This window comes from Rhinatrema bivittatum, chromosome 2 (assembly GCF_901001135.1).
Source record: "Rhinatrema bivittatum chromosome 2, aRhiBiv1.1, whole genome shotgun sequence".
NCBI lineage: Eukaryota > Metazoa > Chordata > Amphibia > Gymnophiona > Rhinatrematidae > Rhinatrema > Rhinatrema bivittatum.
In genome coordinates, this window is record NC_042616.1 from 150,669,799 (window position 1) to 150,685,247 (window position 15,449).

Sequence of the window (15,449 nt, forward strand, 5' to 3'; positions counted from 1 at the left end):
TCTTGGTATCACTTTGCTATTCGTGCTATCTTTGAGAGTTCATGCCACTTTGTTGGTGCCCTCTTTAGAAGCCTTAGTGTGTTCTTTCCACTCTTGCTGCATCTTTCTGCTCTCATGGCACTTGGAGAACTCCTGTCCTTGCTTGTACCCCTTTGCCTCTTTATGGTGCCTTAACCTATTCATAGCATTTTTAGTGCCACTTTTACACAGTTTAGGGGCCTTGGAGTTATTTCCACCTTCTGATGATGTCATCCCATATGTTTTATTAGAATTGAGGAGAAATCCAAAATTTGGAGTCAAACATTTGTAGTGCTTCTCCTATTGACTTTAATGGTAAACAAATGAACAAATAAAATAAATAAAACATTTTGTTTGAAACAAACCAAACAAATGAAGATGACATGCAAAACAAATTAAACGAACCACAATGAAAATGTTGCCCCTGCACATCCCTACTATGACGGTAACTTTTAAACAGGTGCGGGGCACACATGTATGCATTTGTCAATCCGCACCCAGGGATGCAGCTATTTTATAACATATGCACATACATGCATGTATGTTAAAAAATATCCTAACCGCATGCACATGTGCATGCAATTTTAAGTGCATGCAAGCTTATGTGCGCAAATGCAACTTCTACCATATAAGTGGGGGAATTTTAAAAGAATGCGTGCCAACGCCATTACTAGTTTTATCAGTTTATTCCCAATTCACCCAGGGAAGGAACAGGACTACCATACAACCATAGTTTAATAGCCTCCCTTCTCCCCTGTTAGCCTTGACCCTTAAACCTCGCTGATATGTTTAGTTTTTTTTTTTGTTTTATGACTTATACACCATCCATAGCAGAAGTAAAGTTAAGCAGCAGGGGACCCTGGCATGTGCCTGTGCCCATAAGTATTTACATGCAAATTTCAAGGTGAAATCCAGGAATGCGATGCTCCACCCAGACCACACCCATGCCCCACCCCCTTTTCAGAACTTTTCATTTGTGGGTGTAGCAGGAGATATGCACATACATGGGCAGCTTTTAAAATCTGCTGAGTACATGCCGACCCTACTTGTGCACATATCTCCCAGTTTTGGCATGCTCCAGGCTTTTAAAATTCACCTTTATGTGTTTACTTTTACTTGCACACAAGAAGGTCAATTTTCTACGCAGAAAATGGCTTTGAAAGTTATCCTCCCTCTTTCTCTGAACAGCACTGCATACATTTGGTATGCACTATACAAATGATTAAACAAATAATAGTAAAGTTCATAAATTTAATTAAAGATTTGTGAATGGAGTTAAACAATACTACAAGTTTGTTCATTTGTTACATTTTTCTTGTGGTCGTTTTAGGCTGAGATGCATTTCAGAGGACCAATAATAAAGTATTGCAGTGCATGAGATTCCACCTTGAAATTTGCACATAAATACTTGTGGGCACAGGCACATGACGGGTCCCTTGCTGCGTAATTTTACTTCTGCTATGGCATGACCATTATTTATTTATTTATTTGCACCATTTTTTATTCTGCAATTTCTTATGTTCAATGCAGATTATAGCATAAAGGCCCTTTCTTTAGATGTTACAAGGTGTTTGTCATAAATACATTTACAGTGTGTCATCTCTTTAAAAAGAGATTTAGATTGAATTTTTACTTTCCTTAGACTTCCCTAGTCAAACATCAATCCCTTCTTCTACGAGTTCAGTTAAAGTTCCTGTTTCTCTAGCTTTAGATTGGCAGAAAAAAACCCCATTTACAGTTAATATCTATTAATCCTTAGGAAATCCACTTGGTCTTTTGTTTTCCCTTTTCCCCCCCCAAAAAAAAGAATGAATGAATGGGAGCACTGATCATTGTCATATTCTTAGGACAAACAAAAGAAAATAAAATCCAGTGTTGCTTCTGACTTCAATCAGAGCTCTAGGCAGTCTATAACTCTGACAATATCTTTCCTGACAGTACACTACTCATTTTTTTTCAATTTGTAAGTAAATGAAGCTTGTCAAAGTGAATTATCTTCCAGAAATGTATAAAACTGATAAACTAGGTGTAATTGTAGTTTGGGAATTTCCAAACAGTTCCTGCATGCTGAAAGCTGCTAAACACTGATTAAATCAATAACCCACTCTACAATCAGAGGGGGAAACCACACACTGAATATAATGTAGCTGGTGTGTCATGATTAATTCTGTTTAAAACTCTGAGTCTATTATTTACTTAGAGATGAGGCATTTTATTAGCCTTTTCAATACATGCCTGATTTGTGGTATACTGCCAACATCTGAGAAGTTACTTTCCAGTCATCAGGATGATAGTTCATGTGATGTGGATCAAAGTGCCTAGGTAAATTTTCATCCTCAGTTTATGATTTTTATTTTATTTTATAAAGTACAGAACAAATGTAAGTTACATGCACAATACCTACTATATAAATCCAACTAAAATGACACATAATGTAATGTACAGCTGGGTAATGTTCATCCTTATTTACTTTAGATCAAGTCTTGGTAGAGAAATGGTACCAACTCTGATGATTTCAATTCTATATTTTTCACTAGGGATTGAGTCTATTCCTTGGACTTGTTTTTAAATTAGAAGAAATCACAGGACCACCCTTTGCCCCTATCATGTGACTGAGGTTACCCAATGGCATTGGTAGCCCCTATCATATGTTGGGGCAAAGGATGGCCTACACCATTTTGAATAATGGCAGCCACCAGGCCCGGGAGTGGGAGGTCATTCCTGGGCCTCAAGGACATTTTGGTGAGTCTTGGGGAGCTCAGGAGTGTGGGCGAGGAGAGATTATTTGATCAGCGGTGAATAATTTAATAAAAGGGAAGAGTTGGGGGTCAGGTCCTGTGATTGTCTTTTTTCTTTAAAGAATGAAATGAAAAAATAATGATATAGGGGAAAGCTGAAATGGCATGGGCACGAAACGAGATGCTAGATGAAACAATTTTTTTTCATGTATATACCTAGTTATCACCTCTTTTTTTTTTTTACTGTCTGTTCCTCACTGTGTAGCCCAGCATTCTGTGTAGCCCAGCATTCTGACTTTATCTATCACCTTGTCACATTGCTTCTCTGCCTTCAGATTGACAGTCTGGGAGGTCTCTGTCCCAGTCTGTGCACATTAGTCTTTCACCCCCCATAACATACAGCTCTTTTGGATTACCGCACTTCTTGGCATTGAATGTTAGCTGCTAAACCTTCAACCAGTTTTCAAACTTTCTTAAATCACTTTTCATTCTCTCTACTCCTTCAGGCATGTCCACTTTGTTGCAGATTTTAGTATCATCCACAAATAAAAAATGTTACCTTCTATCCCATCCACAATGTCGCTCACAAAATATTGAACTAAACCAGTCCCAAAATCAATCCTTATGGCACTCCACTTAACACTGTTCTCTCTTTAGATTAGGTTCCATTTATTGTTATATGCTGTCTCCTGTCAGTCAACCAGTTTGTCATCCTCACCACCACTTTGGTGCCTACTCCCAAGCTTCTCATTTTATTCGTAAGTCTCCTATGCTGGACTGTATCAAAAGCTTTGCTGAAATCCAAGTAAATCACATCAAACACTCTTCCTTAATCCAGTTCTCTCATCACCAGTCATAAACATTGATCAGATTTGATTGACAGGACCTTCCCTTGGTGAATCCACACTGGCTCAGGTACAGTAACCCACCAGACTAGAGACAGTTCACTAGCTTTTCCTTTGGCAAAATCTCCATTAATTTTTCCACCACTAAGTTGAGGCTGACCAGCCTATAGTTTCCAGCCTCCTCTTTGCTACCATTTTTGTAAAGCGGGTCTACAATTGCTCTTCTCTAGTCCTGCAGACCTATTCCCATCTCCAGGAATGTATTGAACAAGTCTTTCAACAGACCCGCTAGCACATCTTGGATTTCCCTTAGTATCCTGGGATGTACTTCATCTGGCCCCATGGCCTTGTCCACGGATTTCTTAGCTTTTCCCAAACATTCTCTTCTTTAAATGAGGTTGTATCTAGTCCTCTTCCATCCATGGCCTTGTCAACCAGCGATGATCCATCTCCAGGATCTTCTTTAGTGAACACTGAACTGAAGTATTGCTGCTGTTTAATATTTCTGCTATTTCTTTGTCTTTCTTCACACATTGCTCTTTGTCACCTTACAATTTTACTATACCAGCTCAGGACTTCCTCCTTTCTTTGCTAGATCTGAAAAATGTTTTGTCACCTCGCTTTACCTCTTTTGCAATCCTTTCTTCCACTTGACCTTTCACTTTACTGATTTCTTTCAATGTCTCTCTCACTTTCTCTGGGTATTCTTCTCTGTCTTCCTCTTTAAGGGATCCTTTGTATTTCTTGAATGCTGTTCTTGTTGTCTTTATTTTTTCATCCACCTCATTTGAGAACCACATTTGTTTCTTTTTCCTCTTATATTTGTTTACTAACATAGAGATTTGTTGTCTTCTATAAGCTACTTTTAATCTAGGCCACTGTTGTGTCCCCTCACCCATTTTCTCCTAGTCTTCTAGTTCTTCCTCCAAATACATTCCCATTTTGACAGATCTTCATGTCACTTCTCTGTATCCAATTTGCTATATCAAACCATACTGTTTGATGATCACTGGTGCTCAGGTGAGCACTTACTCGGACATTAAAGATATTATCCCCATTTGTGAGCACAATGTCGAGTATCACACCCTCCCTCATGGATTCCATTACCATTTGTTTGAGTAGAGCTCCTTGAAGAGCATCCACTATCGCTCTGCTTCTTGTAGATTCTGCAGAAGAGATACTACAATCCACATGTGACAAATTAAAATTTCAATGAGCAATACCTCACTCTTCTTTCTCATCTTTTGGATGCATTGATCAGATCTCTGTCCAGTTTTTCTGTTTGAGTCGAAGGCCTGTAGACCACACCAATGTAGATAGAAGTACCATCTTCTTTTTTTAGGATAGTCCATAATGCTTCTTCCCTACCCCACGTCCCTTGCATTTCAGTTGCTTGGTTATTGTTTTTGACATAAAGAGCTAGTCCTCCCCCCTTTGCTGTCCTTTCTGCCCTTCCTTAATAAGTTATAGCTTGGGATGGCCAAATCCCAATCATGAACTTCAATGAACAATGTCTCTATAACAGCAACGATGTCCATGTCTGCCTCCATCATTAAGACCTGAAGGTCTGGAATTTAATTTATCAGACTATGAGCATTTGTGGTCATAGCTTTCTTACTTTTCTCCTTTGATTTGCTGCTCTCCTTAGTACTCTTTTGATACTGGTCTGGAGTTAGAATTTCAAATCAATAAGGGGGCTTTAGAAGGACTTACATATCCCATCCTGTCAGATTTCCAGGAATCTTCAAATTCTGCTGCACATCTTTTCACTGTCTGTAGTCTTGTCTTTGTCTCCAAAATATGCAAATATTTCTCATGTATATTTGTTAAGGATATCCTGAAAAATAGACTGGTTAGGTGGTTCCTGAGGACTGGGTTGAAAACCATTGGTCTAGATAGTTAAGCAAAGTAATTCAAATTAGAGAAGGTTTGTTGCTGTGAGAGAGAAAGCAGCTGACTTAATTTCAGACAAACTTGCTACTGAGGGTTAGAGCTAATGATTGTGCATGGCCTTTTTATTTTTAACTTTGCTAACAGTTTTAGGGAGTACATGGGCATAGGAATTGTTTCTTTGGCCTTTAAGTTGCTATGACCTAGCTAAAGCTGTACAGATTCCCTTACAAATTCAGCAACCTATTTAAAGATTTCTTTTAATAAAATCTGTCAAACAGCATATTTTATGACATATCTGTGAATTTATTCACATCACACTTATAATGCATTGCATTTTATGTATTAATGTATATGAACAATATTTTATGTATTTGAATTTGTTTATGAGTTGTATTTATGAATTGCTTATTTGTAACACAATTTGGGTAACCTTTAAGGGCTGAAAAGGCAAAGTAGAAATATAAAGATAAGGTACATCTTATCACATTCATAGCAGAAGTGTAGCAGATGCATAGGAGATTAATATATAATGATTTGCAAACAAATCTCTGTTGCAGTGATTAAACTGGAAGAATTATGATGGAGCAATAAGTTAGAACAATAATGGATCTGAATTTTCCATTCTGAGCATATAGTGAAAGTTCTGGTTAAGGTGGCCTACCTCATTTTTCCTACATATGCTCTGTTCATCATACAATGGATTGACAAATCCATTAGGAAGTACCGCTATAGATTTCCTGAAAAACACAAAGTATCACACTCATAAATCCAGTTCAGAACTAATCTTATAATTATTTTATATCATTTTTCAAATAATTCACATTTATTGCTTTATTTATTGAATTAACTTCTTAGAAAATATGTCATGATTGACAACAAAAGAATGCAATCTCCTTCTTCCATCCATTGAATACTTATATCACATGAAATGGTAGTTAAGTTGCTGCCAGCTCAATGTGTCCTCACCATGATCTGAAATAATAACCTCTAGTGGAAGGGGGAGATATCTAGTTTACTGTTTATCTCCATTCAATTTTTGGCATTTTACTTTAGAAATAGTGGTTCCCTCTTGCTCCTTGGAGCTTCTAGCTCATTCACAACTAGAGCTGGGATATGACACAATGAGCATTTACCCAGTGATTTTCCCCTTATTTTACATACCCTCCCAGTTTATTTTAGTTTATAAATTGCATTAACAGTCTACAGCTAAGGGCCAAGTCTCTGCAGCAACAGAGCCCTGGCACAGTCTGGGAAGTGAAAGACCTGCACTAGGAATCAAACCCTAGTCCCTCCCAACAGCCGTGTGTAGCACTGCCTCAGGATCTCCAATTGACCCATCTTTATTGAACCTGCTATCTAGAGAGCATTTGTTTAAAATGAAAGTGCAAAATGCAATGAATAAGGCTAATTGGTTTCAGTCAGGGGGTCCTCAACAAAATCTGAAAGAAACAAACCTTATTTGTTTGCTTTGTTTTAAACTAATGCATTGGACCTAAGTCTATGCCGAAGCCAGGGCCTTGCCTAGGACATAGGCTGAGGCTCAAAGCAGGGGCCATGGCCTAGGCCTCAGCACAACACCAGGGTCTCAGTGAGGCATGGGCTGACTCTGGGGCCTTGGCCAAGACCACCCGAAAATTTAAAAAACTTACCTGATCCGTTGGGTATCTGACATAGGCCGGGTCCCGAGGCCAGGCCTCAGCCCAGACCCAGGCCTGATGCTGTGAGCTGACATGAATGCTGGCTCTGACTCCAGGGCCTCGGCTCAACTCCGTGACCTGACATGAAAGCCAGGCATCGACGTGGGACCTTGGCCCGGACCCACGCCCAACACTGCAACTCGACTTAGAGGCCGAGTTCTGATGCTGGGGCCTTTTTCCTAACCAGAGCCAAGACCCAGGCCTGACCCTGTGACCTGACCCAAAGTCTAGGTCCCAACATCGGAGCCTCAGCCTAGACTGAGGTTCGACACCATTGTCCAACACAGAGGCCAGATCCTGATGCCTAGGTCTCAGCCTAGGCCAGAGCGTGATCCCAGTCCCAACACTGCAACCTTACCTGGAGACTGGATCCTGATGCTTGGACCTTGGCCTACGCCGGAGCCTTAGGCTAGTCCCGATGCTATGACCAGACCCAGAGGTCGGATCTTGACCCTGAGGCCTTGGCCCAGAACCAGGCCCGATACCAAGACCCAGTCTTTGGGTCAGGTCACGGCATCGGATATGGGCTCGGGCTCTGGCTTATGCCAAGGCCTGAGAATCAGGACCCGGCCTCCGAGTCAGGATGCTGCACTGGGCCTGGGTCCGGACTGGGGCTCCCTGTATCAGAACCTAGACTTAGGGTCGGGTTGCGGCATCGGACCAAGGTCTGCGCCGAGGCCCTGGCATCAGGAACCTGCCACAGGGCTGGGTCACGGCATCGGACCTGGGCTCAGGTTCTGGATTTGGCTGAGGCCCAGGCATCGGGACCCGGCCTTCAGGCTGGGTGGCGACGTTGGGCCTGGGTCCGGGTCGAGGTTCCAGCATCAGGATCTGGCCTCTGGCCTCTGGCTCAGGTCACAGCATCGGCTCTGGGTCCAGGCTCCAGCCTAGGCCAAGACATTGGCCTTGGGAATGCCGAGGTGTGGTGACTTTCCGTGGCCTAGGCCTATGTAGGTCTGAGGCTTCAGCCTAGTCCTCACTAGCAGATCCCCACTGGACTAGGTAAGTGGGGACCAGGGAGGCTCCTGGCCCCGGCATTTTTCCAAGATGGCGGGAGGGAGGCCTTGTTTTCATTTTTTGGCTTTTGTTTTTTTTATTGTTTGATTCATTTTTTTCACATGAATGAAATGAACCAAGCAATCCACAAAACAAAATTTATGGGAAAAAAAACTCCTGAAAATGAACTTAAAACAAAAACAATTTTTTTCCCCTGCACATCCCTAATCTAGAGTGCCATTTAGGTCTAGTTGTGATGATGAGTTTAGGGATAAATTTTGAAAGCCTTATTCAAGAACTATGCAGGTAAAATTGGTGGTACCGAGTCATTTTAAATGGATTACCAGCTGATTGAAGGCATGTACATCGTTTTACAAGGTGCATACTTTTAGCTGCAGTAAAAAGAAATGCTCCTAGGTTATAACTTGAGAAAGGAAATGATGCGTGCACTTTGAAGTTTCAAAAATCTAAGTGAACAGTCAGCACACATACTTTACTCTCCAACTGGAGACAATTTAAAGTAGGTGCTTACATTTTTTCTGCATAAATAGCACTTCTTCAATCAAAAACTATGCAAGAATTTTGGGCCTGAATATCAGATTGGTTTATGTGGGCTGAAATGTACATGCACCTGTTAGCCAGCTTATTGAACATTTTGACCCAGATTTTCAATAGTATATTTACATGCTTAAAATTGGGTTTTACATATGTAAATGCACTGTAAGCATGTAAGTGGTCTTTTGAAAATTGCTACAATATATGCCATTGAATTGTCCATAGGATTTATCCACATAAGTGCACTTTATGCTGTAAATGGCTTTTGAAGATTGCTACGATAGTATGTTACATTTATATGTGTAACTCTTGAAAATTACCTCCATACTCTTTAGTGATGTAATTTTAGTACACTTGTACTAATCAACTATGAAACTGGATTGATACCTTCTCATTTCCCATAGACTAGTAAACAAGCCTTGTACTATATGCAACAAAGACTTGGAACATGGACTATTTTGTAATCCTTGTGTCAATCAACTGAACTATTGTAACAGGATTCTAAAACTTTATCGGTTTCTAATCAGGAGCCATCTACTAGTTTATGGTCACAACCTTTCCAGTCACCTTAGATGAAATATTTATTTTACATGCCCTAAATCTGATTTACTCTGCATCACAACGTTTTCAATGAGTTACAGAGAGCAACTGGAAGCAATTTTTACCTAAGATAATACCACAGACTCCCTCTGAAGCTAAAAGAGAATGCTGGGAACAACTGTCAGGTTAATTCAATTCAGGTTTTCAAAGAGGATGCAAAGAGCATCACTCAAAAACTAAAGTAAGTTCTGAAATGCAATCAGCTGATTGAATAGTACTGTGAATTGGCTTAGATTCTGTTATACAATAACAGAATTCTTTAAAGATTATTGCCTTTTGTTTTTATGGCAGACAATTTTCAAAACATTTTAAGGTGAATTTTGAAACCAGCACATGAGCGCACATGTGCGTGTATTCATTGGTCCGCGCCCAGGGACACAGCCATTTTATAACATACGTACGTAGATGCGTCCATGTTATAAAATAGCCTGGTCGTGCTGAATTTTAAGTGGGCATGCATGCCTGTGTGCAGGGCCGGTGCAAGGGTATTAGGCACCCTAGACAAACCTTACAGTCTGGCGCCCCCTCCCCATACACAATTTTAAATTATGCATTTATAACATATTTTACATGAAAAATGACATTCTAAGGTAAAATTAATATACAAGTTGTTGTGATAATTTCATGCACTGTTGTGATGCCAACATGAAAACTTTGCATCTTGGAATTCATATGGCCTCATACCTATTATGATATATTTCGGCATGGTCCTCCCGTATCAACACAATACTATCTGCCAACACTCAAAGAATAACAACCCTACCTATGAAAAAGAATACCACAAATATTACACCAGAATCTAAAATACCTCCTATCAGAAAAACAGAACAGGCTAAGCTACTACAAATCCCTACAGAGAAACCACATGCTAAAAGAATGCTTCATCTCAGTCTTTGCATGCAGAACACAAACCCTCACCAAATACAGAATAAAGCCACATAAAGTATAAATAGAAATGTGCAGACAAAAACTGAACTGTAAAACGCATCATGCCAGACTCTATACAGTGTACCATTGGAAAAACAAAAATTTCACCATTCCTCGTGAAACAAATCAATAAAATAAAGATATATAAATCATTAATCATAATTATAAAATCATACAAATAAAATAATTTCAAAACAGCTGATGAATAGAATATCCAATAATTAAAGACTCATGCAAATTTTGAAAGCTTTACCAAACACCAATAAAATATTTCAAACAGCAGACACATCACATACTACCCAATAATTAAAATGATAGTCAATCAAGAAAAATGAACTTAAAAAGACACCTTTACTTACCCTCTCCAGCAGTTCTCCTACTCCTTTCCCTTGCAGGCCATACCAGAAGCAGCAGTAGCTGCTGAAGCTGTCCTCACAGACCTCTTTCTTAGGGATCACAACCAGTCTCTTCTCTCTCTCACACACACACACACACCAGTCACACCCTCAGGACCAGTTTCTGTCTCTCACATACCAATCTTCTCCTCAACCAGTCTCTCTTTCTCTCTCTCTCTCTCACACACACACACACACACCAGTATTCTCCCTGATCAGCCTTTCTTACACATACACACGTCACCTCTCTGGCCAGTCTATCTCAATCACACATGCTCTCGCTCTCTCTTACGTACACACAGGCATTCAATCACACACATGCTCTATTTCACTTACACACAAGCTCTCAATCACACACATGCCCTCTCTCACAGCCACAAGCCAGCCAAAAACATGCTCCATCTCTCTCGCGCACACACATTGAGGCACAGAAGCACCCTCCCTGTCTCACATATACACCACACACACACATACAGAAGCACCCTCCCTGTCTCACATACACGAAGCACCCTCCCTTCTCACATACATATTACACTCTCACGGAAGCACCTTGCTTTCAGACTTGCAGCATTTTCACTTTTATTAAAAGTGAAAGTGATGCTCCCAACCGTTAAATAAGAAAACCACATTCCTATCAAAAGATGAAATGACACCCTTCCTTCAGGTTAAATCCTCCCAAGGGACAGTCACCCACACAGTACAGCTTCTCTTGTTTTATGCTTCCAGGCAATAAAGCAAGTGTCTTTCTTCAAACTATCAGTCGTATGATTATTTATGTGGGTGATATGGGACAGAAAGACATCCTTAGCTTCCCTTTTAAATGGGAAGATTCCAGTCTTAGTCATTTAAAAATATACATTTTCTAAAGGCTTAAAAAAAAAAGCAAAACCATTTCAGATTCTATTCTAGTCTTCATGCTTAAATTATGCTTAAAAAAAAAAAAAACCCCACCTGGCATCAGTATCTTAAATTTGTGATTTTGCTGAGATGAACATTTTAAATACTTTAATTTTTTTTGCTTTAGTATTTGTTTCAACCCACTTTAAGTTAAATTTTATTTTCCAGAAGAGGGATGCTTAAAATTCAGTAATTTCATCTTTCATCCAACTTTTCAAAAGTTCAGGTATATGTATTATCACATTTCATTTTTTTAAACTGGCAGATTCCTTTCACACATACACACACATACACCTACACAGAAGCTCCATTCCTTTCTCACATACACACACACGCAGTAAGAAGATCGGCGCCGAGACTTAGGGGGTGCCGCGGCAGGCAGCCAGCTCCCGACTCGCCCTGCCTCCCCCCCCCCCCCCCCCCGAGTGCCACCCTCCCGACACCCCACTACTGGTCCAGCGGAAGTCACGGGAGCGATCTGCCGCTCCCGGGGCCTCTGCTGCCACTAAGCAAAATGGTGCCGGTGGCCTTCAGCCCCTACCATGTGACAGGGGCTAACGGTGCCATTGGTTGACCCCTGTCACATGGCTTGGCTGATAATTGTCCTCCCCTGCCAAGCTAAAAGTCTGTACAGGCTTCCAAAGCATATGCATTTTTTAGCAGGGTTAGAAAGAGTCATATCTGGGGTTGACTTTAGGTTGGGTAAGGTAAACGGAATGAGAATTAAGCATTTTCAAAAGAAGCAGGTGAATTTTCAAAGGAGTTACAATGTTAAAAAAACATTTATTTTATTTATTTATTTTATTTAAGGTTTTTATATACCGGTATTCGTCGAGACATCATATCGGTTTACATTTAACTTATAACAGCAGGGAAATACAATAAACACTGGGATAGGTGGAACTTGGCGAGTATACAGAAGAATATAACAATCTTTAGGGAGAACAAGTATATAAATAACTTTTAGCAATTAACAAGGAGATGCGGCTAGAGGGTATGACCTGGCTAATAATAACATGGAGTTGTGAATAGTAAAACATATGTTAATACATAATTAGCTATATCTTTGCGGGAAGACTATACAAGAACGGACAGTGGCCAGAAGTTGCTGGCAGGAGGGGGGGAATGAGGGGGGCCAAGCAATGGCAGGGGTGGAAGGGTGATTTATTTATTCTGGGAAGGCTTGTTTGAATAGCCAAGTTTTCAGCATTTATGTACATAAAGCTCACTTATACAGATAAATCCTATGGACAATTCAATGGCATATATTGTAGCAATTTTCAAAAGTCTTCTTACACAGGTAAAGTATATTTACATGTGTAAAACCCAATTTCAAACGTGTAAATGTTTTTTAAAATCAGGCCCTATATTTTCTATTTTGTTGCTCCTCAGCTACCTATCCAAACAGTAAGTACAAAGTAAGTGGCCACTGTTAATGCACATAGGGCCGGATTTTCAAAGGGCCCTGCGACACGCGTGTAAGCCCTGGCGCTTACAAAAAGGGGCAGGGAGGGGGCAGGGAGAGGGCGGGGTGGTCAGGGGTGGGGCGGGGTCAGGCTCCCAGGACAGTGGCCATATTTGCTGCTGTGCCGGGGATCGCGCACCAGCAGTTGGCCGGCGCGTGCAACTTACTTCAGCCCCAGGGCTGAAGTAAGTTTGGAGATAAAAAAAGAAAAACGAAAAGGAAAGGGGGAAAGGGCGGGGGAGGTAGAGGAAGGGAAGGTGGGGTGGGGGGTAGGGAAGTTCCCTCCGAGGCCGCTCCGATATCAGAGCGGCCTGGAGGGAACGGGGGAAGGCTGCGTGGCTTGGTGTGTGCAAGGTGCACAATTGTGCACCCCTTTGTGTGCGCCGACCCCAGATTTTATAACTTGCACGCGCCTGCACAAGAAAGTTATAAAATTGGGTGTATATGTGTGCAAGCCGGGTAGCGTGTGCACATGTATGCCCGCGCGCAACCTTTTAAAATCTACCCCATACTTTTTTGATAATTCATTTTCTAAGGAAAATAATGCATGTGATTTTCCTTTGAAAATTTGCTGCAGTGAACAGTATGTGTGCTGAAAGTGTCCACAGATATTGCAAACAGAAACATGGGAGATTCAGAATTGCTCCCATAGTAACATATCTGTGGAAGATACCATGAAACGTCTTTCACTATCCCAGGTAAGTAATGTATGTATCCACAGGTAATGTGTGCTATAGGTAATTCAAGTCCAAGCACATTTCAAATTTTCAGTTCTGAGAAAAATGCACATAAAAAGTATTTGATTTGTAAAAAAGCTTTCAATAACCCTTCCACTCACAATCACTTCATATATTCATATATGGCTTGATTCTGGTACTTATTCAGGGTGCTCAGTGCATAAAAAATTTGCAATCATTGTTGGGAAATAGAGCCTGTAGGGTGACAGGATCTCAGGTGTATCATGTAAATGGAGATTACACAGCCTATAAGGTCTGTCATTGCTGTAGGTCACAGAATATATTTACTGCTTCCTCTCACTGCACTACATTCATTATCTCTTTTTGGAAAGGCACTCTCCCAGATGACATTATTATACATCTGGAAGAAAAGAAGAGATAGGAGACCTCTGAGCATGTCCCATCTGATAATGTCGCCATAGATAAAGGACATTTCATGAAGCCAAAATAGCTTGTCTATACTTAAAACATTTGAGGATTTTTTTATAAATTTCTATCTGAATTTCAGACAGGTAAATCAAATATAAGGTATTCAAATGAAGACAGATCAATCTTTCTCTTACAAGGCTGGTTAGATTTAGAAAAGATCAGAAGTCCGTTGAATCTAACCCTTCTAAATGTTTAAGAGTTATCTCTATATGGTAATCCAGGTGACCCCCCCCCCCCCCCCCCACACTGTGTATCTGTAGCCAATATTCTGAAAGGGAGCAAAAAAACGTTACCCCCTCAAAAAATGAATACAAACTTAGAGACAGATTTACGAAGCATGCTTCGCATAGAAACTGAATGGGGAAAAACCTTAGTAAATCAGGCTCTTAGTCCCTAGGTTGGCTCTCCTATATATGCATATATATAGCATGACTTTCATTGCGAAAAGTAGCCCTACAGTCTATATGTAAACTGCTATCTCCATGGGGGGATCTCCGTCATGGCTGAGGAATGTTGGTATGTTCAGCAAATGTAGTTATATCTTAGTCAGCGGTAGATCCTTTGATATTCTCCCATAGGGTATTCAGTTTAATGCCCTCCTCCCACCCAGGTCTCCCAAAAAGAGATAGGAGTACACAACCCACACATCTCAAGGAATGGATGGGAGGCAAGGATAGGATAAAGGAATGTACTCTCCTTTTTAAGCATTGTGGGGCGGATTTTAAAACGAGCACGAATAGCCTACTTTTGTTTGCGCTCCAGGCGCAAACAAAAGTACGCTGGATTTTAGTAGATACGCGCGGAGCCGCGCGTATCCGCTAAAATCCTGGATCGGCGCGCGCAAGGCTATCGATTTCGTATAGCCGGCGCGCGCCGAGCCGCGCAGCCTACCCCCGTTCCCTCCAAGGCCACTCCGAAATCGGAGCGGCCTCGGAGGGAACTTTCCTTTGCCCTCCCCTCACCTTCCCCTCCCTTCCCCTACCTAACCCACCCGCCCGGCCCTGTCTAAACCCCCCCCCTTACCTTTGTCGGGGGATTTACGCCTCCCGGAGGGAGGCGTAAATCCCCGCGCGTCAGCGGGCCTCCTGCGCGCCGGGACACGACCTGGGGGCGGGTCCGGAGGGTGTGGCCACGCCCCCGGGCCGCCCCGGGCCATAGCCACGCCCCCGGAACGCTCCCGACACGCCCCGAAAATGCCGCGCGGTTCGGGCCCGCCCCCCGACACGCCCCCTCCGAAAACCCCGGGACTTACGCGAG

General features: G+C 41.5%; 1 protein-coding gene across 1 annotated transcript in view; it reads right to left on the reverse strand.

The window, feature by feature from the left end:
- Positions 1-15,449, reverse strand: part of MALRD1 (MAM and LDL receptor class A domain containing 1) — a 954,719-nt gene that overhangs the window by 27,015 nt on the left and 912,255 nt on the right. The window contains exon 40 of the mRNA XM_029587045.1: positions 6,156-6,231. Within this exon, the coding sequence (XP_029442905.1) occupies positions 6,156-6,231 (76 nt within the window). The remainder of the gene's footprint in view (positions 1-6,155; positions 6,232-15,449) is intronic.